Consider the following 20,384-nt stretch of genomic DNA (forward strand, 5'->3'; position numbering starts at 1 on the left):
GCAATGCCCTCCAACGGTCTCGGGAGCGATGCCAGCCCATCTTGTCTTACGAGAGCAGCACACCGATGAGCATTGCCTGGACGGCGGAAGCTCCAGAGAGGGAGGGAGGGAGGGAGGGAGGGAGGAGAGGGAGGGAGGAGAGGGAGGGAGGGGAGGGAGGAGAGGGAGGGAGGGAGGGAGGGAGTTGAGTTTAGGAGAGGAACAGAGCACGTGAGGAGCGACAGGGGAGGGGGCGAGGAGTCGCAGCATCGCATTTCGGGGGCCAGCGTGAGGAAAGAAGGCGGGGACTGAGTGGGGATGAGGGGCAATATTTGGGACCAGTGATGCGAGTGAGTGGGGATGAGGGGTCACTGACTGAGGTTGTCATGAGCTGAGCAGCTGGTTTGACTGATGCCGGCGGTTTGGTCAGAGATGGAAGGGAGGATGGAGCGAGAGGAGAGGAGGCAGAGGAGGCAGAGGAGGCAGAGGAGGCAGAGGAGGCAGAGGGTAGCCCAGAGGAAGATAGAGTACTACGGTAGCCTCGACTCACGTAGAGGTAGACTGAAGAGCAGGGAGAGCAAGGAGAGGTCAGCATGATTTCTATTAACACGATAAATCAGGGAATTCCCTGGAGCCTCTGCAAATGGCAAAACTGCTCGACAAAGAGAATGGTACATTTGATGCTGGGGGTCACAAAGGAGATCTGAAATGCAGTAGTCTACACGGCTGCTGCTGTCGCTGCCGTCTTAGCTATCCTGCTCGTCTGCTCTATCGTAGAATCGCTCCGCCTTCCCATGGTCTTGCTGCATCCGTTACGTGCTTACCTGACATTATCTCGTGGCAGTGCGCCATACAAGTCTTCCTCATTGGCGTTGTGAGTCTGAAGTGGGAGGAGGACAGCTGGCTCGCCACAGGGCCGAACCGACCAGCTCGTCTGTGCTGTCAGTTCACCATGATCCTCATCCCTTTCGCCATTTTCGGTTGGCTCGTCGCTCTACTAAGTGACGCCCACCAGCCTCTCTCATCGTCCAGTGACATGCTGTGGCAGTTGCGTCAGCGCTCGAGACGCCACCTCCTGCTCTGTACTGACAGACTGAAGGGAGGACCCCCCCTTTACTTTATTGTACACTTAACTTGCTATCTCACAATCTTCTCAGAAGATCATTCTAGTAAATTCATCATATCTCGCAGAACGTCGCGATCGGAAGCGAGTTGATCAGGGTCGAGCTGGAGGAGCGTCAGAGTCTCCCCGGGCAGGACATTGAGCACCTGAGGTGTGGAGAGATCGAGATGAATCGCACGGGAGACATTCTCAGCCCGTCGACGATCACCGAGAAGAAGTTGGCCTAGCGCAGCAGTAAGAGCAGAAGGCCAGCTGAGGCAATGGGGCCCCGCCCTTACCTTGGGGTTTGCAGCTGAGCAGATTAAGCGGCTGACGTCTGCTCTGATAACGTGCCCCCCTCCACTGTTGCGCGTGACGTTGACGGAAGAGCTGCTCCGAGTCGGTCACAGAAGGTCGATGGAAGGAGGACGGATTTTGGGAGGAGGACGAGGACGAGGACGAGGACGAGGACGAGGACGAGGATCAGGACGAGGAGGAGGAGGGGCTGACCGGATGCGTTTGTTCCTCTCCTTGAACGACCTCATACACACGGCCTGACCTCACGTCATACAAGAATCCCTCAGATCTAGACGTGCCTGCATGCTGAGAGGTGCCGAGGGAACGAGCTCATTCCGCCGCAGTTGAATGTCCGTGTGCACGCCATGCGAGCAGGTCTGCAATCGTCAGAATCTCCTGATACCTTCACGCCGATCTTACCTTGAGAGCCTCCCCTCCTCCATTCGTCACCCAGAAATCCAGTTTGACGTCCAGCACGCTGTTGGCACTTGGTCCCTCCTGTACTGGATCAGCAGCTGCACACAAGCCAGAAGTTGTGACCTCCTCGATTGCTCGTACAGACAGCGAGGAGATCAAGGGGAGCGTGTGCTGCCTCACTATGCCGGCATAGCCGGGCTCCTCAATCAGAGAAGGGATCGGATTAGAGCCTGTCATGCTGTCTGCACAAGTGATGAAGGCCTGCAAACACTTGCAGTGAGAAAAGCTCGTTCCCCCCTCCCCCCACCATGCCCCCTTCTCCACACCCTCTACCTCTCCGACTACGAGCTTGAACGTCCATTTGGCCTGTGAGAGGTAGTGGAACAACAATTCATGCACGCGAGTTTCTACGGCTGCAGGCAGGGTGAGACTAGAAGAAGCAAGAGGAGCATTACCCTCCATCCAAAAGTCTGCTTCACCATCTGCAATCTCGAAGCTCGACTCCCACAGTTCTGAGCAGAAGAGCCGCAAGTACTCGCTGTCCTTGCTGCTAATGAGCTGGGCTACCAGCGAGTCTCGTCCGCCTCGACCCAGGGGGATCAGAAAGATCTTGAAGCAAGGCTCTGCCTGACAGTTGAGCATCTCCTGGAGGAAGAGGTGCAAGAACGAGTCTCCTCCTAAGATTCCGATCCGCATGACAGCAGACCTGTCCTGACGCTGCTGCTTCCTCAGATGGGCAGAGATGACAGCCACAGCAGCTCGGATCTCCAGGTAGCAAGCGATCTTCACACAGAATCTCCCCAAGTCCTGCGACGTGCTGGCTCTCGCCTCCGAGTCTCTCCGTGTGAGGACGTCGTACAAGTATCTTCCACGAGACGATGAATGGTTACAGAGCAGCACCAGGCTGCCCCCGTCCAAGCTCGCGGAGTCCGAGAGGATGCTTTCGACCCTCGCAGTAACCTCCGAGTGCTCCCCCCCTACGTCTTCCGATGCTCTCCTGTCAAACCCGGCCATATGTAGGACCCCGTCATCGAACACCGCCTCGTCCTCGCCAGCCTCCTCCTCCAGGTCTCCTACCGCAGCACTGGACGCGTGCTCCTTCTGATTCTTGGCTCTGATGCGGGCATACTGGTTTCGGACGACGCGAACGGGGGTGAGAGTCATGCTTGCGATCTTCTTTGTTCCCTTGAGCACCTTCGATCGGAAGTTCTTTGCCCCGTTCTCACGATCAATGTTTGTGCTTGCGATGGTGTTGCTGGTGGGGAATACGTCTTCCTCAACCTCGTCGATGAGATCGACTCCATGCTCGTCTACGGTATCAAACCTTTCAACCCACTCATCTTCATCTTCCTCACTCTCGAGCATATCTTCTTCTTCGTCTTCGCTCGCTTGATCTTCTCCGCTCAAAATCAGTTCCCTTTCATTCGCGTTGTCGTCGTCAACTTCCGGCCACCACCGTGAGATGTCGGAGAAGTCAACGGGAAGGGACTCAAGCTGAACGTGCAGGCGAACGATGGGTTCGTTCACTGACTTCTGCGTATGTTTCAGCCGACCTGTGCTATGGAGCATCAAGACACTCCCTTCCTCCAGGGGGGCCTGGATGATATCCGCCAGGTTCATCGAGCATTCGGCGATGATCTTGTTCACAAGAGAGCGCTTCGAGCGCTTCTGCAGGAGGATGCGGATGGCGTCTGAGTTGTTCTTGAGGTTATGGAAGTACTGGAAGTAGAAGTTTACGTTGACGGCAAGCGAAAGCGAGTCGCTCTGCTGGATTGGGAACGACCCGGAGGTGAGGGCAGGTTTGGTCATTTTCATCCTCCTTGCCGAGTCGCCTAAGGGTCTCCCATCGCTCATAACCACAGTCAGCTTGATGTCCGACCTTGAACTGGTGAGCTCCCGTAGGGCCTCCAATCGCGAAACACGCAGAACACATATCCTCCTCCCACAGTTCTTCATCCATCTCCGCTCTAACCCTGGGATGCCAGAAAAGAGATTTTGACACTTGTCCTTGTCCTTAGCTGAACTTTCGCCCATCGACTTTCCATTTCCTTCTCTTTTGTTTAGTCCGTGTTCGCTCATTTCGACTCGTTCCTTTCGATCAAACTCTCAATGATTCTTTCAAAGATGAAGTCTCTTGATCGTCATGTTTTCATCTGCATGTTCTCATCTTGATGTTATGATCTGCTTCACTCCTCCCTTCTTCTCTTCTTCTTCTCATCATCATCTTCTTCGTCCATGCATGATCACGTCTCCGACATTTTGAGCGCCTTATCGAAGGAACGACTTTACTCAACCAGTCTGTTTTATTTTAACTCAAATGCGATACAAAAAGTCAACTGGTAGGTATCTCAAGTCTGCCTCAGTATATGAAATAGATAATTTGAGAGGCAGTGAATGGTCTCCCCTCTGCTGTTTTATTTTTCATCCATTGAGAATGGAAGGAGGAACTTTACTGCGTCGCCGTGCACTGCCAGCATGCGCGCGAGGAAGAAATGCAATTATGAGAAGACGATGACGATAGTGACGATAGACTGTATGCTATATGAAGACGATGACGACAGTGACGATAGACTGTATGCTATATGAAGACAATGACGATAGTGATGATAGACTATATGCTACATGAAGACGATGACGACAGTGACGATAGACTGTATGCTACATGAAGACGATGACGACAGTGACGATAGACTGTATGCTACATGAAGACGATGACGATAGTGATGATAGACTGTATGCTACATGAAGACGATGACGACAGTGACGATAGACTGTATGCTACATGAAGACGATGACGACAGTGACGATAGACTGTATGCTACATGAAGACGATGACGATAGTGATGATAGACTGTATGCTATATGAAGACGATGACGACAGTGACGATAGACTGTATGCTACATGAAGACGATGACGACAGTGACGATAGACTGTATGCTATATGAATCAGATAACGATTTCAGGAGCATGCAAAGTCCGTGTTTTCTTGGGCTGTTCTGCTGCTTTTGCATGCTGGTTCAATCCTCGGTTTTCTATGTTCTCGTGACCACACACGCTCAACTGAAGGGGATCCTGCCGTTCGATGTGTCTGAAGCGATCAACTAGTAATGGTCTGCGATATCATGCAGGGAACATGCCATCGAAAGCAACTTGTTTGATCCGAGGAGGAGAGGGGGTCGACGGTCTGCTCTATTTCTTGGAGAGCGGAAATGGTAGATCCGATGTGAATCGGAAGAGGAGGAGATAATCATCTGCCAGGAACAGCAGTGACGGGCAAGATCAGAGGGCTAAGGGAAGGAGATTACACGATCAAGATACATTCAGTGAGCTTTGTTGCTGATAGATACCCGTTAGGTCCAACAGCTTACAAACACGTTTTGTAGTTGGGAGACATCAGCAATGGCGGTAAGAGCTGTGGGAAAGTGTACAACCCGGGTGAAGAAGGCTCGAGAGCCTCGGAAGCAAGCGAGGCGGGCGATCTCGGACGATTCGCTGCAGGCAATAAGAGTCTGCGATGAATCCGCGGGTGACAGAGAGAGCAGACAGCAACGGGGCGATCCAAGTGAACGTCGTCAGCAATCGCATCCCTCTGTCGGGAAACTTCAACGTGATTGGAAGAGCTGTGAGGATGTCTCAGGCAAGCACGAGCCCGCTGACTCCCTTGTCTCACCAGGCGATCGTTCACGGCAAAGAGGCTCCTGCGACCGAATCTCGTATGCTCGCTGCCACCGTGCACCTGCTTCTCACCGCATACGTACAGGTTTAGCGTGGGGGGTCATCGGAATCGCAGACGAATAGCAGTCGTCTAGAGCGAGAGAGGAATTTCGAATGCTGATAACCAAGTTAGGTAGATGTCTATCGTTTCATGTCATTTTTACCTTCTCCTTGCCCTCAATGTAGAACAAAATACTCTTGACTGTCCGAATCTGTGCTGTCACGATTTGAACTGAGAACCATGAAGGTCGATGCGTATCCATCGAGACTGTACAACATGAATCAACATGAGTTCAAGCTACACAGTGAACATCTCACCTGCATGTTGTCAAGAGCTGAAGCTTGACGTTGATGACTGCCTTACGAATTTCCATAACTGTTTATCCCTTTGATCAACTAGCAAAATTCTCATATGTTTGAAAAGTCTAAACATCTATACAGAGTTATGTACTGCTTTTCAACTGATATCTTCTTGATCTCCTCGATTGCAAGGCTTAGGATAGCGTTCATGTCAAACTTGAAGGTAAATGGTAAGAGAGATCGCTGCCGGACATCGTCAGCATCAAAACAAGGAAGATATGACTATCAACAAGCTCTGCGAAGAATTTTGCTTCTTGTCGTCTTCTATCATTCTTCACAAGAAATTCGCTGATATTCAAAAGGCAAACATCAATGGAGGTTGCAGGTATTGAAGAATCACCAATCATCTTCATGATTCTCATTCGTTCCGTTCACAACCGGCTGAACCTGTCGTATCTATACAACATCACATCTCCATTCTCGATTTGAGACAAGCTTCCTCTCAATACCTGACTTCCTGTCTCGCTGCTAAACCCGATGGCGTGATGTCCAAGAAAAACGACAGCAAACTCGATCATACTGCAAGCCATCAGGGCTGGCACCACTTGGAGGCGTGCCTCACCTTGTTCGATCTTTCTTGTACTGGCTCTGGTTGAAGAGGCGAGAGGGAACGTCGTTGGCAGAGGAGTGGAGCTCTGAGAAAATGCAGTACAACTCGTTGACTAGCTTCCTCTCGAGCTGCCGTCTGGTGGTGTCCATGTGCTTGGACACTCGCCGAGTCTGCAACCCCCATCACGAGCGTTGCACGTGCAACAAGTTGGCAACCTGTTCGTTCGACCTGTGAGCAGCACAGAACAAAGCTCTTGAATGCTTCTGCTTGTCTTTCCCCGTCCACCCAAACACTCCGAGTTTCGAACAACCTTCGGGGGCTGCACATTTCTTGCCGTTGTTCTACGAAACCAAAGCACGTTATCTCACATCACTTTGCGATGAAAAGAGCTCATCACCTTGAGATCTACGTGATGCTTCAGTCTATGCAGGGCACAAGTTTCCTTTTCTCTCGTAGCCGCGTCTCCGAATGATGCCTGAGCTGTCTCTCAACAAACACGCAAAGATCGCTCAAGGAACCTGACGAACACAGCCTTCGTGTCGACATTTCTTGTTCTGTTCTGGTGGTCACATCCAAGACAGACAATGACATGTATCACCTTCAGGTCTAAGTATCCACTCGGTTTATGTAGTGTGCAGTACTCAGGTGAACCTCCGACAGGGCCGAACAAGCGCGTCTGTTGTTGGGTTACTTTTGGAAATGAATGTGACGATTTCTGCCTTCTGGCACCCTGGATAGAAGCAGCTGTTGCGCGTGATGATGATGTCTCCACTGTGCTTGTGTGCTCCACATCGCTGCGTTCGCCTTGTCAGAGATCCGAGCTCCAAGTCAAGCTCACTCACCAGAGGAGGTGACTGCTTTGTGGCCCCGTAGATGGCCCTCGATCGGCAGAACATGCACTTTCGTCGCAGAGAGATGACCTGGTAGATCTTGCTGAAGCATGCTTCCTCCGTACTGACAAGAAGCTCTGGGGATGTGCAGCTCTTGCATCGAAACTCTATCCATCGTGCATCTGACCGCCGCACTATCCCCATGGAGGCCACGTTCTTCTCGCAGCAATGGCAGGGGCACTCCTTCCACCACTCACGCAGCCTGCCGTGCATGCCAGCTGCTCCCTCTCCTCCCTCTCCTCCCTCTCCCCCGCCTCCTCCCCCCACGCTCACTGCCTTCAGCAGCACCAGGAGAAGCGCCCCCCGCATCATGCTCACAGCATGACGACTGCGTGGGAGGGCAGCGATTTTCGATTATGAGACCTATTAGAAAGCGTCCAGGGCAGCTCTGCTCTAATAGGCCCCTAGCCGCCACTCAGTCCCGCTCATACCATCATAAGTAGTTCCTGTCTCTCCACCACCACCACCACCTCCTCCTCCTCCTCCTCCTCCTCCTCTTGCTCCATCACCTGTTGGCTCCTCCCACCCATCCCCCTCATCTTGCTCCTCCTCTTGGCTCCTCCTCCTCCTCCTCCTCAGTCCTCCTCCTCCTCCTGCTCCTCCTCCTCCTCCTCCTGCTCCTCCTCCTGCTCCTGCTCCTCCTCCTGCTCCTCCATCTCCTCCTCTTACTCCTTCATCTCCTCCTCTTGCTCCTCTTGGCTCCTCCTCCTTCTTTGGCTCCTCCTCCTCCTCCTCCTTCTCCTTCTCCCCTCCTCCTCCTCTTGCCCCTCCTCCTACTCTACCTGTTGATCCTCCTGTTGATCCTCTTCTTGCTCCCCCTCTTCCTGCACCTGCACCTGCACCTGCACCTGCTGCTCCTGCTGTACGCTGTCGAATGTCTACTCCTGCTTCTCGCCTGGCTGCTTCTGCGCATTTCTTTCCTTCACTGGAAAACTGACGCCATGGGGCAGGAGCTGCTGATTTTTCCACGTGATGGATTTGAGGTGAGATGCTGTCATGGAGCTGAAAACTTTGGACGAGCCTGCGGAGCTTTCGGAGGACGATCTTTCGAGCGCTCTCTTGAAGAAGATCTCGCTTAGTGAGAGGAGGAATAACAGCTTGCAAGAGAGGATACGAGAGTTGGAGAAAGTGAGCCTTGACTGATGCTTGAAATGCTTGCTGATCCACATTCCTTCAGGAACTAGTTAGAGTCAAGAAAACCTCTTTGATTTCACGCAACAATCAATGGCTTTACTTCTGCAATGTTTGCAGGAGGAAGACAAACCAAGCGAACCTTAGGTCTCATCAGAAGTTGAAGTTCGACGCTCTGAGACGAACCTGTCCTTCAGGATTCACTTTGCAGAATGGAAAGAGACGACCATAGTCTCTGTATCATTCGTGAGAATCATCTTCCTGCAAGAGAGGTTTCACAAGCTCAAGGTCCTGTACAAGCACTTCTTTCACTGGTTTCTCCTCTCCTCTCAGGTGACGTCATGGCTGCTGACGTGCGTGCAATTGATGCTCAAGCATGTCAGAGCTCGTCAAATCATCACTTTGAGCCGTGGGAGGCACAGGAAGGACTTCCACATCCTCCTTCCCCGCAACCACCAGCACAAACTCACGCAGTCGGTGACTCTCACCACTGGCTGCTGTACGGCACAAACGGAAGGGTATCCCGAGCAGATTCAGACACCGCCTCGAGCATTGCAGATGCCAATGAGTCGAAGGAGAGGTCGAGATGGGAAGAACTGAACACGTCAGTCGAGCTTCTTTGATGACTCGTTATGACTGTTTCAAGCAGTTCGAGAACTTCATTGGAGAAGAAGCCAAGAGCAGGTAAAAGGATGTATCGTGCACAGAAAATTGATCTAACTCCTGATGAAGGGCTGGCAAAACTTTGGGGGATGGAGACTGCCAACACAACAGAATTTATGTAAAGAACAGACACTTAGCACATGTTTCCTAGCAAACTGGTTAATGCGAATACAAAGTTGTGAGTGTAATAGGCAGACTCAATCATGGCGGACAAGAATTCGATCTGAGAAATTAAACATTACGCTTTTGCTTGAGCGTATGAGAGTATATGGCGCGTCCATTCATGTCAATCCAAGTTGTGATCATCACATCCCCATCCACCTATCGTGTCATGTCAAACAAACAAGAGGGAGATCTCTCCAGATGGCGATGATACACCTGATGATGCATGAAGCCCGGGTCAACAGCTCCAAACTCCATCATGGGCAGGGGCTTGACGATGCCTCTCAAACATCCATTCCCAGATACCTGCGCAAGATCACCAACAAGGTAAAGGTTTGCAAGCACGAGTACATAGTACTGCACTCCGTTGTGCTGCAAGTGCTGATGGTTGTGATCATGACCGGAGATGTACGCGTCCACCTTGTACTTCTCCAGCAGCGGTTTCACCAGCTCTACCAGCGAGAACGTAGACCCATGCTCTCCACCGGAGTAGACGGGATAATGCCCTATCACAATGAGCCAATCAGCGGTAGACTGGGCGAGAGTCTCCTCCAACCTGATGCTGGTCAGAAACATCTAAGATGCTCAAATCTGCATCACCACAAAAGTTGTTCGGACGCGGCCTTCTGTCTGATATGAAACCTCGAGTCGTAGCGGGCGAGAGCTTCTGGTTGCACGATACCTTCACGGATCTTTTCTAGGAGAAGCGTTCTTCCATAGCCTTCGTCCAAAATGACAGTATCAACAAATACAAGCTGCAGCTGCTTGCCGTTGCTTCCAACATCTCGCACTGTTGTGTAGTAGTAGTTGGGAAGGATCCAGCGCTTGTCGAAGCCGGCTTTGCTGTAATCTATTTGCGCCTCGGGGTTGCCATAGTGATCATGGTTGCCCAACGTCACATACCAGGGGACGTTCATGCTCGGCTGATTGAAACGATCTCTCCACACGGAGTCGAACAAGGGGTCGTTCACATCCTGTACTCCGTGAAAGTAAAAGTTGTCTCCTACAGCCAGCACGAATTGCACTCCCGTCTTCTCGGCCACTTGAGCCATCACCCCAGCCACGGCCTTCTGAGTGGCTCCAGCAGAAATATGATTCGGATCAGGCTTCAACACACAGTTGTACGGCCCACAACCCCAGTCACCAATGGAAGCGAATGAGAGAGCATTATCTCTATACCTGCACACTCGTTACGGTGGCATACACAAGGAATGCTGCTGAGAATACTTAGGAAGCTCAACGAGAGGAAGAGGGTTGTCTGCTCTTGTGATCAAACAGGTCTCTCCGGGCTCGTCACACCTGTGTCCCTTCATTCAGCGGAGTGACCAGCTACAGCTCACGTACCTCCCCGTGTACTCCAAAGGGGCATCAACCTGTGAGGAGGGAGAGGGAGCAGTCAGCTTCATCCACCTCCTCCCATGTCTCCTCCTCCTCCTTCACCGCTAGCGACGCAGCGACGACCGTCAGCCCTACCAGCACCCTGACGCCATGACCGAGCATGTCCCTGGCAACGGGGAGGTCCAAAAGTGGTCCAGACGGTTTCCATTTAACGGAAAATGTAACGGATAAGAAACGGCCAAACGGCCCAGAGGGGTTCAAACATGTCTTGGAGCGCCATGGTAAGTAGGAAACACGAAATGACGAGAAGAGAAGGGAGGGGGGGGAGGGGGGGGAGGAGCAGGATGAAGAAGAGGGGAGGACAGGGAGGGAGGGCGAGAGAGAGAGAGAGAAGGATGGAGAGAGAAGTGGGAGAAGAGTTGGGGATATGATGTGGAGTGTCCTTGTAAAAAAAGGAACGTATTAAGAAACAAGTGCTGATAAAGAAGTTCAAGAAATTAGCATACAGAATAAGAGAAAATCAACTGCGAAAACAAATTGCATACGTAGAGCAGGGATACAAATGCATCTGTTGGTCAGGGATAGCACGATCTTACTGGTGTTGAAGGATGGCTATCGGGACGGGTACAAGCGAACTGGCAAGGTTAGCATCATTTCTTGATTCCCCTTTGTTTGGTCCTGATCGCAACGTGCATAGCCTGAAAGCAAGAGAGGCTTGGTGGATCGAGCAGCTTATATGTCCTTCCTCGAAACTCAAGTAGAGCAAATCTAGATCTTCCTCGTGTTGACTCGTTTGCAGCTGGAGCGAGTGACGGCATCATGCAAGACGGTGGAGGCCTACAACTGCAGGTTGAACACAATCCAGGTCAGAAGATCCTCAGACCATCGGCGAGTGAGCCTCTACTCGTTCATAACCTCTCTGCTTCTCCTCCAGGACTCTTTGGCGCATTTGGACTCGAAAGTGAGCAACAACACCAAGTTGATCTCTATAGCACACGTGATTGTTGCTGTCTCTTGCCGCTGCTCGACTCTGACTTCATGCCTGCTGAGCAGTCCTTTGCAGAACAAGTCGATGACGAGATGAAGCGATTCAAGAATGTGAAGTCAGCGCAGCTGCTGCTTCTCCTCTGAGATGTGCCCTCAGGTCTACAACAACAAGTTTGACCGCATGAGCGAGAGCGTGTCGAGGTTGATTGAGGCTCCTCCTCCTCCTCCTCTGACGGTCTTCTAGCATTCTCGACATACACCAGCAACTGCTAGGACGCTTGGAGAAGCTAGAAGTGAGCTATGATGACGTGCGTCTGAAACTTGTGACGTCTGATCTACCTAGGCACGTCATGAAGAGCATGAAAGAAGTCTACTGCATATGGAGGTGAGCAAGACTCGTCCTCCTCCACACTCATCACAATCTTCTTCTCATCCCCCGCTTGCTGATCGCTGGTTGTCCTGGTCTTTCCTGGGAGATTGATCAGAGTGTCAGGAACGAGTCACGATGGCGATGAACAAGCAGAGCATTCAAGTGCGACAGCCCGGCGTTTGTCGTTTGCCTTTCAGTGACGTGGCTGCAAGATTGAAGAGCGAATGATGGCAATGGAGGAGAGAATCATGCTCATGTTTAAGAGCCATGTACATCCCATCCTTGTTGCCCTCTCCTCCTATCTCTTTCCTCTAATTCTTTGCCTTCTCCTGTCATCCTTCTCTTCACCCATTCCATCCGTCCAATCCTCACTACTGATGACATGACGGCAGAAAGAAGACTCCCAGGCATCGATCGAGCGTGCGAGTACTCAGGTTCTCCTCCTTCTCCCTCCCTCCGCCTCTGACTCTCGTAGCTCCGCGAGTTGGGAGGCAGCATCAACGACATGAAGCATGAGACCAGCCTAGATCGAGATAAGATCCGACAAGTTGTCGCCGAGATGTCTCGGTCTTCTTTCTCTCCTCCTCCTCCTCCTCCTCCTCCTCCTCCTCCTCCTCCTCCTCCTCCTCCTCCTCCTCCTCCTCCTCCTCCTCCTCCTCCTCCTCCTCCTCCTCCTTTTCTTTCTTCTAAACATCAAACGCTCCCTCGCAGGAAATGCTCGAAAGAAGTTGAGCTCCTCTCTTCTTCTCTGCAGGAAAAGATTGACGATGTTGACAAGCGATCGATCAAGTCAGCAGCTTTGCCTACCTCTTCCTCTTCCTCTTCCTCCTTCTCCCCGCCCCTTTGCCCATTCGCTTCTCCTTGCTTTATCCAGCCCTCCCCTCTCCTGCTCTCCTTGCTTCTCATGTTTCCTCGCAGGCTCTCCTCTGACAGCATATCTCGCACGGACTTGGCTATCTCGCGCATGCAGGTGAACTTGGTTGCTCCGGCAGGAGGGTGACAAGCGATCAGTCGGACATGAGCGAGCTCGAGTCGCGCGTCAACGTTGAGATTCGGCGAGGTGAGGGGAGGAGGAGTCGACTTCTCTCACGGGCTCGCAGCTGCTCTTGACTCGCAAGAAGCCGAGCAGCAGCTGTCGAAGCACCTTGACGTGTCGCTTCAAGCGCTGCCGCGAGCCCTGCAGGAGGTGGACGCGGTGAGAGAAGAGAGAAGACGGTCTGAGAGGAACTCACATGGCGCGAGAAGATGCGCATGGAGATCGTGCGACTCGACAATGAGAGGCTGAAGGTGCGAGGAAGGAGCAGAGAGAAGCGGCTGATGCCTCTTGCAGCTCAAGGACTTGATGCTGAACAGACTGAAAGACGTAGATGAGGAGCTCCGCCGATGTTACGAGGTCAGAAGAGAGGTGGTGATAGTCATGATGAGATGTGGTGGTGGTGGTGGAGGAGGAGGAGGAGGAGATACAACGGGCGATGATGGAGGTGAAGGTGAGGGTGAGATGTTGTGTTGATTATGATGATGGAGGTGATGGTGATGGTGATGGAGATGGAGCAGAAAAAGATTGAATCTTCAAGCTTGTTGTTGAGGCCTGACCGAAGTCATGCCAACGACTTCATGTCATCCCACGATTACTTGGACAAGGTGAAGCCAAGACCTTCTGCTCCCTCCAGCTCCGCTACTTCTTCCTCTCCTGCTCTCCCTCCTCTCTTGTTCAGCTGTAGGCTGACGCTGCGATGTATCTGCAGGACGCCTCCAGGCACGAGGCCTCCAAGAGTCGGAGGAGAGAAGATACGTGGGAGGCAGGCGAGCAGGGCAGGGGGGCAGCAGCAGGAACGAGATGGAACGTGGGCGAGAAGAGAGACGCGAGGCTGACGGAGGAGGCGAAGCCCAGCTACAGTGAGATCAGAAGCCGATCCATGTCTCCGCAGAGAAGCATGCAGCTGCTGGGTGAGAGCTTGAACCCTCCTACCTCATCGCCCTCACTCCCTTGTTGTAGACGACACGCGATCAAGCCTGGAGCTGCGCAAGGAGGAGAGGAGGAGGCGACTGAAGGAGCTGTGAGAGCTCTGCTGCTGCTCGCCTTCTTAGCCCTTATCCTCTTGCAGGTACGACGAGCTTTCATCCCTCGAGATCGAAGAAAGTCATTTCAGGAAATAATACAAGTCGTTAAGTCTCCTCCTCCTCTGATGCTCCATGATCAGAAGCCGTAGATGAACCTCGACGTCCATCGTCCGATCTGGTCAGCCGGCATCTTGGTCAGCTTGCAGACTTCCGCCTTCACTTCCAGCTTAGAGCATAGAGATTGCAGCACTCGCGCGCAGTTTCGCAGGCAAACCTCCGAGTCTCGTCCTTCCATCAGGATGTCCACCAGCTCCTTCAGCCCCCCCTGCCTCGCGAGCATGCGGTACAGCAACGAGATCTCCACCGTCAGCTCCTCGTCCGCATGCCGCAAGCAGTATCTCAGCGCCTTCATGGTCGACCCTCCTCCTCCCTCCTGCGCGTACTCGTGACCCGCCACTGCCTCGCGCATGAAGGCATGCTCAGCGATGCCGTGCAGCGCCTGCACCGCATGCCACATGCACTGCATGGCTGCGTCGCCATCGTGTGCGGGCTGCAGCAGCAGGCAGTCCAGCAGGCTCTCAGCTCCCCTCCTCCACACGTCCACCGCTTGCTCGGGGATCATTACCCAGAACGAAAGCGCCTGTGCCGCGACCGCTCGCTGCTGGACCTCCAGGCTGCGCAGGAGGACGTCGATGGTGGCGTCGATGGCGCTGACGCCCAACTTAGGAACGAGCTTGCAGACCTCGAGGATGCGAGCCCTGATGCTCTCTAGCGGCTCGTTGGTTCCTCGCTCGGAGACGCGGGCAAGCACGAGGGAGGCATGATAGCGCGAGCGAGCGTCGGTGGCGAGGACGATCATCTCAAGTAGGATGGGGACAACGTTTTGTGAGACTATCACTGCGCGCTCCTCCTCCTCCACCGCGATCTCTGCCAACGCTCTCGCTGCCTCCGACCGCGCGCGATGGTCGTCAGAGCGGAGGGTCGCGAGCAGCTCCATCAGCCCCCCGTGATGCGCAAGGAACGTGAGCGCGGCTGACGCGCAGGCCTGCGTGTCGGCAGCGCCTGTGGCAGACTTGCCGTCAGTGACCTTGTCGTCGACACAGAGGGCGCGCGAGAGGAGGCGGCAGGTGCCCAAGGAGATGTCGTGCTGACGGAGGGCGAGGGAAGCAAGGAAGCGACGATTCTCAGGGTTTTCAGCAAGGACGGCGACGAGACAAGCAGCTTCAGACTGAACGAGGCAGCGGTCGGAGAGGAGGGAGGCCAGCAACGTCTCCATCAGGCTGCTCTTCAAGACCAAGTCTTGCATGCTCGCTTCCCCGATGCAGAGGTTCACGACCATGGCGAGGCCTGCGCTGAGCTCTTCTTCCGAGACCGAGGGGCGAGTGATGCAGTCGATGACTGGCTCTACCGCATGGCCGAACAGCTTCCAGTATCCCCCCAGCTTGCTCATCCGCCGTTTGATCGAAGGATGCAGCGAGCAGAGCGCCAAGACTTGCAGCGCTGCTGCTCGCGTCTCTTGTCTCCCCAGGTTGACGGCGAAGAGAAGAGCTTCCAACCCTCCCGCGTCAGCCATCGCAACGCTCGTCCTCCCGTCCATTGCAAGGTTCCTCGCGAGACTCATCGCGTCCATGCAGACTTGCGAGATGCTGCTGCTCATTAGGCGCACAAGAGGCTCGAGGAGCTCCGGGTGCTCTTGCAGCACTTCCTCCTCTCCGCTCGTCAGCATCGCCAGAGCTCCAAGCGCATGACCCTGGAGGAGAAGCTCCTCCTCCTCCTCCTTTGTCTCCATCGCCTCGACCATGTCTGCGTTCATGCGGAAGTGGAGGAATCCCTCGTCCCAAAGGGGCTTCGACGTCTCTTGCCTGCTCGTAACAAGCGCATGCCATTCGTCGCAGACAAAAGAAGCATCCTCCAGCAGCACGTTGTTGATCTGCTCATGCTGCAACCTCCGTACGATCTCTGTGATCGGAAGATGTTCGAGGGCGTCGCAGGGACGAGCTCGAGCCGCCCGAAACAAGTACTTGTTGACATCGATGAAGGTCATGCAGACGAACCTCTCCTCTTCATCCTCGCTGTGAGAGAAGACAAGGATGTAGATAATGGCGCTTCGCAGGTCATCCAGTTCAAACTCGAACACGTCAGACCATGAAAGCTCATCTCCTCTCCGTCTCTCTGTGACGATCTCGTGCTGACCGCACACAATCTTGAGCGTGAACTCCGCATCCCTCTTCCTCCCGACGTCTCGCAGTCCTCGGGCTCGTAGGCAACTTAACCGGATCGAAGCCTTCCGCTTCCTCGCTGTCAGCCCCACCAACGGCGCGACTCCGAACTTGTTGAGGATGAGCGATCGAAGCTGATCTCCGCCCTGCTTCCTTCCGCTCTCCCCTTGTCTCTGCCGCTGCGAATGCAGCATGGAGAGCATGGACTTTCGCTGAGAGTCTACGGAGGAGAAAGACTCTGGTGTGTTGCATCGCGATCGAGGAGGGGGGTCGAGGAACAGTCTGTTACCCAACAACGTCTCGTTATGTCGCCCTCTGCCCTCGTAGTCCATCACCAGCAGCGTCTTGATCATGCTCAGGCTCGTCGTCTTCAGTGTCCGCGTCGTTGCTGTCTGCAGCAGGTCCACCAGAAGCTGCATCCCCTCGTCTGCCATCACCTCCCGCGCGCTGCTGAAGTAATTCGCCATGGGCCCTCCCGCAAATCCGATCCAGTGCGAGGGGATGCGCATGAGCAAAGAGAGTAGATGGAGGGCTACCTCCTTGCAGTCGTCTGGGTGACCCTTCAAGATGTGCAAGAGGTCCTGCACCGCCTTCTCCTTCACCAGCTCTCTCCTGACGTCATACAAGTATGCAGCATCCGCTTCCGAGTAGTCGCTGTCGATCTCGTCAGAGCTCTCGCACAAGAGAAGGAGGGCGACGAGGCTTAAGAAAGCGTTTGGATCTTCCTTTCGCCTCGCTATCTTGAGGAATACATGGACGCCAATGTTCTTGGCTATCTTTCTGCACGTCTCGAAGCTTCCATGATATCGACCCGCTTTCTTGCTTCTCATGCTCAAGATGGTTCGAAGGATCAAGATGATTTGCTGCTGTGGATCTTCCTCTAATCCCTTCAGTACCGCCGAAGCCACGTCGTCGTTGAGCTTGTACAGCATCCTCAACTGGGTGAAATCTCAGATGCTTCTCTCTCGCGCACAGCTCTCACTCTTCTCTGTCGATTCTCTTCCGATGTCTTCATCACCTCCTCTATCAGTTGCCTGCCGCTGTATCGTAATTGCCTCTGAACCGCCATTCCGTTCTCCTCCGCTCCAAGATCTCGCAGCCATGAAAGCACTTGGTCGCAAGTCATGCGCGACACCGATGTCTCGGCATGGCTCGACTCCCCATACGCACCAAGAATTTTGATCGCTCTTGTGATCAAAACTTCTGATGCTGTAGAAACAAGACGATCAGAAGTTTGTTGGGAAGGTATGAACACGTGGTTACGGCCCTCTCCTCCTTCTTTCTCTTCCTCCTCCTTCTACTGCTGCTGCTGCTGCTGCTGCTGCTGCTGCTGCTGCTGCTGCTGCTGCTGCTGCTGCTACTTGGGCTGTTTCCCTTTCTTTACGTCCTCATGTCAACGCTTTCCTTGCTATACTCACCGCTTCCCCCATGGCGGTATTCCATGTTGCTGCCGTTACTGTTTCGTCGGTTACATCGCCGATATGCCACCGGGCCCGACTCAGAACGAGGCGCAGGGGATGCTATGATGATTCAATGGAGTGAGGGGCACAGCAAGTGAGCTTGACCAGCGTTGTTTATCTACATGCGCGACTCATTCCCGTGACTAGTCCGTCAGTTCTCAGCGAAGTTTCCATGCCCTGTCTCAGCCGCATGTTTCTGTGCTCCGTCACTGCCCTGAATCCCTTGGCCGCACACAAGGCATCTAAGCGAGAAGTTGGAGGTGTCTGTGAACTGTCGCTTGTCACGAAATGTTTTGACAAGGGCGATGGCGAGCTCCTCAGCCTGCAGGGCGTCAGCTCACCCCACGAGAACACTGGGAGGAGGACGAGCACCTCGAGGTCATCCACCCGGAACAGAGTCACTTCCTTGCGACCCTCGAGCTCTGAGATCGCATCGTAGTGTATCCCATCATACATGAGGTACATCCTCCGCGAGAGACCCCTGCCTTCCCCTGAGAGTTGAGAGTTTAGATAACGACTTGCCAACACCTTGCGAGTGGCTCACCGAATCTGTAGAGGCGAAGAGTCTGGCAGTCGATAGCGCAGATCTCAACTTGAAAGTGACCAGCAAGAATGCTGCACTCTATGGCCCCTCCCCAGCTCGAAGACTGCTGTATCCAGTGACTGTACTCTTGGTTGCTCTTTGACAAGACAGCCTCGCCTGGGCAGGCAGTGAGAATCGTCAACCTGCATCAGGTCTCAAGCTTCACAGTACTCTTCTGGATCTGACAAGATCACTGCCGAGATGAGCTCACGGAGCTCAAGGGCGCTACTGGTTTGGTGGATGTTGTCAACTGGCGCCATGCAGTAGGCGATGGAGTTGAACAAACAGGAGTTGTCGGAGGGGATCACCTTCCTCACAAACTTCCGCGAGGCAGCAGATTCTTCTTCTGCCATCTCCGACACTCTCAGCAACGTGCCACCTTCTACGCCCGCAGCACTCAAAGGAGTACTGGAGTTCAAGAAGGGCTTGAGCGTCTCTTGAGGAGGAAACCCCACGAGGATTTTCTGCCTGTTGGGAGGGATGCCAGTCTTGGCCATAATCTCCGCCTGCAGATCCCGCACAGTCTTGTCTCCTTCCAAGTTGATCTGGCATCGACCCGCAGGTCCTTGAACTCCGATGATCTGCGAGCACGAGTGATAAGACCGCCAGGAGGGGACGAGCAGCGAATGACCATTGCTGTGGTTGAGCCTTTAGCCGGAAATCCATCAGATGCTTCAAAAGTCAATGTTCAGTATTGCACTGGTCTATCCTTTGCTCAGCTCGACCCTTTAGCTAAGCTTCGCCTTCGTCATGATCTCCTTTTCATCGTCTCGTCCTTACGTGTCCTCCTTGCCTGGTCTCCTTCTCTTCATCTATCTTCATTCTCTTCACTCTTCCTCCTTGCAGTGAAGCTTCCACCACGATTCTCGCTCCACTCCTCTCAACTGTTGCTCTAGCATTCTCCTCTGCTCTCCGTGTCTCCTCCTTGATAGCTCACTTGATAGCTCAAGGTCCCTCCCCCTCCCTCCCCTTCGCTCCCCCTCCCTCCCCTTCGCTCTTCTTTTTCCCCATCATTTTGGACTCAGCCAAAGACCTCCAGCGATTAAAATGTTGGCGTCAGGGTCTCACAACTTGGGCTATTATTTGAATGACTATATGAATATGTTTCTTCTTTTGAAAATATAGAATTAAATTTTGGCTCTAATCTTGAATTTAGAAAATTTTGTGTAGCACAAGGCACCCGAGCTCGATCCGCTGACTCAGCGCGATGAAGTGATGAGCCAGTTAGGTTGAGGGTAGAGAGAGACAGGAGGGAGGAACAGAAACACACACACACACACACAGGGAGGGAGGGAGGGAGAGACCAGGAGGGAGGGAGAGACCAGGAGGGAGGGAGGGAGGGAGGGAGAGAGAGACCAGGAGGGAGGGAGGTGCTTCATACAATGGTGTTGGAAGAACAGGGCAGCAAGAAAAGAGTGAAAAGGATGATTTTAAACGAGAAGGAAACGTTGCGAGGAGGTAGCTATCGAGGGAAGCTCTTCTGATGGAAATCAAATAAATGGCAAGAAGGATGCTACATGATTAGACAAAAGTTGGCTTGTATCAGTCCGTGGTCGTTGTATTAAGATTAGTGATAAAAGCAGGGAACTAGTAAAATGCAGGCTAGAGGAATTGAATGGATGTCAGTTCATCTGAGCTACTTGCAAAGTCTGCAGGAACAAGATGGAGGACTTCGCTATGCTCGTGCACAAACTAACAGAACCTGCGAAGCAAGGCGATTCAGCGACGGTCCGTGTGCAGGGGGACTGAATGTCAAGCTGACCTGAATATTCAGGTTCGAGAAGTTTTGCGCGATTCAAAGCGATTGCATTTTCTATGGCAACCGACGACGGTACAGCAAGAAGCCATCGACAAGTAAGAAACCAAGCAACATTGCTGGTATCATGACTCTTCTTGAAGGTGCATCGACACTTGTCTACCTTCGGGGGGTGGGGAGCAGCATCTCAAGGGCTGGGTTGTCACCTCAGTCAATGAGTGGGGAGGAGATCAAGAGCGGATATTCCTTCTCACCGACAAGCGATGTTACCGTATAAAGTTTGACTTCGACTCGAAACAAGTAACTGCTTCCAAAGCCATCGAATTGGTGAGACACGACTACAA

At 53.2% G+C, this 20,384-nt stretch overlaps 9 protein-coding genes across 9 annotated transcripts; 4 read left to right on the plus strand and 5 right to left on the minus strand.

Moving 5' to 3' along the window:
* Positions 1-622: 622 nt before the first annotated feature.
* Positions 623-1,068, plus strand: GUITHDRAFT_103195 (hypothetical protein; the record flags this gene model as incomplete). The annotated part of the gene is made up of 4 exons (XM_005838201.1): positions 623-650; positions 694-776; positions 824-959; positions 1,028-1,068. The coding sequence occupies 4 exons, from the start codon at positions 623-625 to the stop codon at positions 1,066-1,068; spliced, it is 288 nt and encodes a 95-aa protein (XP_005838258.1).
* Positions 1,069-1,157: 89 nt separating this feature from the next.
* On the minus strand, positions 1,158-3,874 carry GUITHDRAFT_134763 (hypothetical protein; the record flags this gene model as incomplete). Its single annotated transcript, XM_005838202.1, has 7 exons — positions 1,158-1,206; positions 1,249-1,325; positions 1,381-1,471; positions 1,592-1,635; positions 1,799-2,056; positions 2,129-2,208; positions 2,251-3,874. 7 exons carry the CDS (start codon positions 3,872-3,874, stop codon positions 1,158-1,160), a joined length of 2,223 nt encoding a protein of 740 aa, XP_005838259.1.
* Positions 3,875-6,206: 2,332 nt separating this feature from the next.
* GUITHDRAFT_103197 (hypothetical protein) lies at positions 6,207-7,316 on the minus strand (the record flags this gene model as incomplete). Its single annotated transcript, XM_005838203.1, has 6 exons — positions 6,207-6,266; positions 6,320-6,389; positions 6,433-6,590; positions 6,636-6,761; positions 6,818-6,900; positions 7,112-7,316. 6 exons carry the CDS (start codon positions 7,314-7,316, stop codon positions 6,207-6,209), a joined length of 702 nt encoding a protein of 233 aa, XP_005838260.1.
* A 990-nt stretch (positions 7,317-8,306) lies between these two features.
* On the plus strand, positions 8,307-9,226 carry GUITHDRAFT_103198 (hypothetical protein; the record flags this gene model as incomplete). Its single annotated transcript, XM_005838204.1, has 7 exons — positions 8,307-8,438; positions 8,488-8,588; positions 8,639-8,774; positions 8,825-8,918; positions 8,973-9,045; positions 9,091-9,125; positions 9,174-9,226. 7 exons carry the CDS (start codon positions 8,307-8,309, stop codon positions 9,224-9,226), a joined length of 624 nt encoding a protein of 207 aa, XP_005838261.1.
* A 109-nt stretch (positions 9,227-9,335) lies between these two features.
* Positions 9,336-10,766, minus strand: GUITHDRAFT_103199 (hypothetical protein; the record flags this gene model as incomplete). Its single annotated transcript, XM_005838205.1, has 7 exons — positions 9,336-9,425; positions 9,483-9,572; positions 9,618-9,822; positions 9,867-10,445; positions 10,494-10,565; positions 10,611-10,639; positions 10,707-10,766. 7 exons carry the CDS (start codon positions 10,764-10,766, stop codon positions 9,336-9,338), a joined length of 1,125 nt encoding a protein of 374 aa, XP_005838262.1.
* A 400-nt stretch (positions 10,767-11,166) lies between these two features.
* GUITHDRAFT_103200 (hypothetical protein) lies at positions 11,167-14,118 on the plus strand (the record flags this gene model as incomplete). Its single annotated transcript, XM_005838206.1, has 19 exons — positions 11,167-11,247; positions 11,302-11,361; positions 11,404-11,469; positions 11,539-11,601; positions 11,658-11,702; positions 11,749-11,792; positions 11,836-11,884; positions 11,935-11,976; positions 12,354-12,395; positions 12,437-12,528; positions 12,880-12,931; positions 12,973-13,021; positions 13,062-13,156; positions 13,207-13,248; positions 13,292-13,354; positions 13,516-13,602; positions 13,707-13,908; positions 13,958-14,018; positions 14,067-14,118. 19 exons carry the CDS (start codon positions 11,167-11,169, stop codon positions 14,116-14,118), a joined length of 1,287 nt encoding a protein of 428 aa, XP_005838263.1.
* Positions 14,094-14,704, minus strand: GUITHDRAFT_151032 (hypothetical protein). The gene has a single exon (XM_005838207.1). It carries the CDS (start codon positions 14,642-14,644, stop codon positions 14,159-14,161), a length of 486 nt encoding a protein of 161 aa, XP_005838264.1. The 5' UTR covers positions 14,645-14,704; the 3' UTR covers positions 14,094-14,158.
* A 3,148-nt stretch (positions 14,705-17,852) lies between these two features.
* GUITHDRAFT_157236 (hypothetical protein) lies at positions 17,853-18,637 on the minus strand (the record flags this gene model as incomplete). Its single annotated transcript, XM_005838208.1, has 4 exons — positions 17,853-18,023; positions 18,089-18,192; positions 18,246-18,401; positions 18,451-18,637. 4 exons carry the CDS (start codon positions 18,635-18,637, stop codon positions 17,853-17,855), a joined length of 618 nt encoding a protein of 205 aa, XP_005838265.1.
* A 1,301-nt stretch (positions 18,638-19,938) lies between these two features.
* GUITHDRAFT_151033 (hypothetical protein) lies at positions 19,939-20,352 on the plus strand (the record flags this gene model as incomplete). Its single annotated transcript, XM_005838209.1, has 3 exons — positions 19,939-20,012; positions 20,059-20,138; positions 20,184-20,352. Coding segments are annotated over exons 1-3 (280 nt in total), but the record flags the coding sequence as incomplete, so codon positions are not given.
* Positions 20,353-20,384: the final 32 nt, after the last annotated feature.

This window comes from Guillardia theta, assembly GCF_000315625.1.
Source record: "Guillardia theta CCMP2712 unplaced genomic scaffold GUITHscaffold_12, whole genome shotgun sequence".
Taxonomy (NCBI): Eukaryota; class Cryptophyceae; order Pyrenomonadales; family Geminigeraceae; genus Guillardia; species Guillardia theta.

Bases quoted from the DNA above. Each gene is read 5' to 3' on its own strand.
- GUITHDRAFT_151032 (XM_005838207.1), bottom strand. From the start codon at position 14,644: ATGATCCCCGAGCAAGCGGTGGACGTGTGGAGGAGGGGAGCTGAGAGC.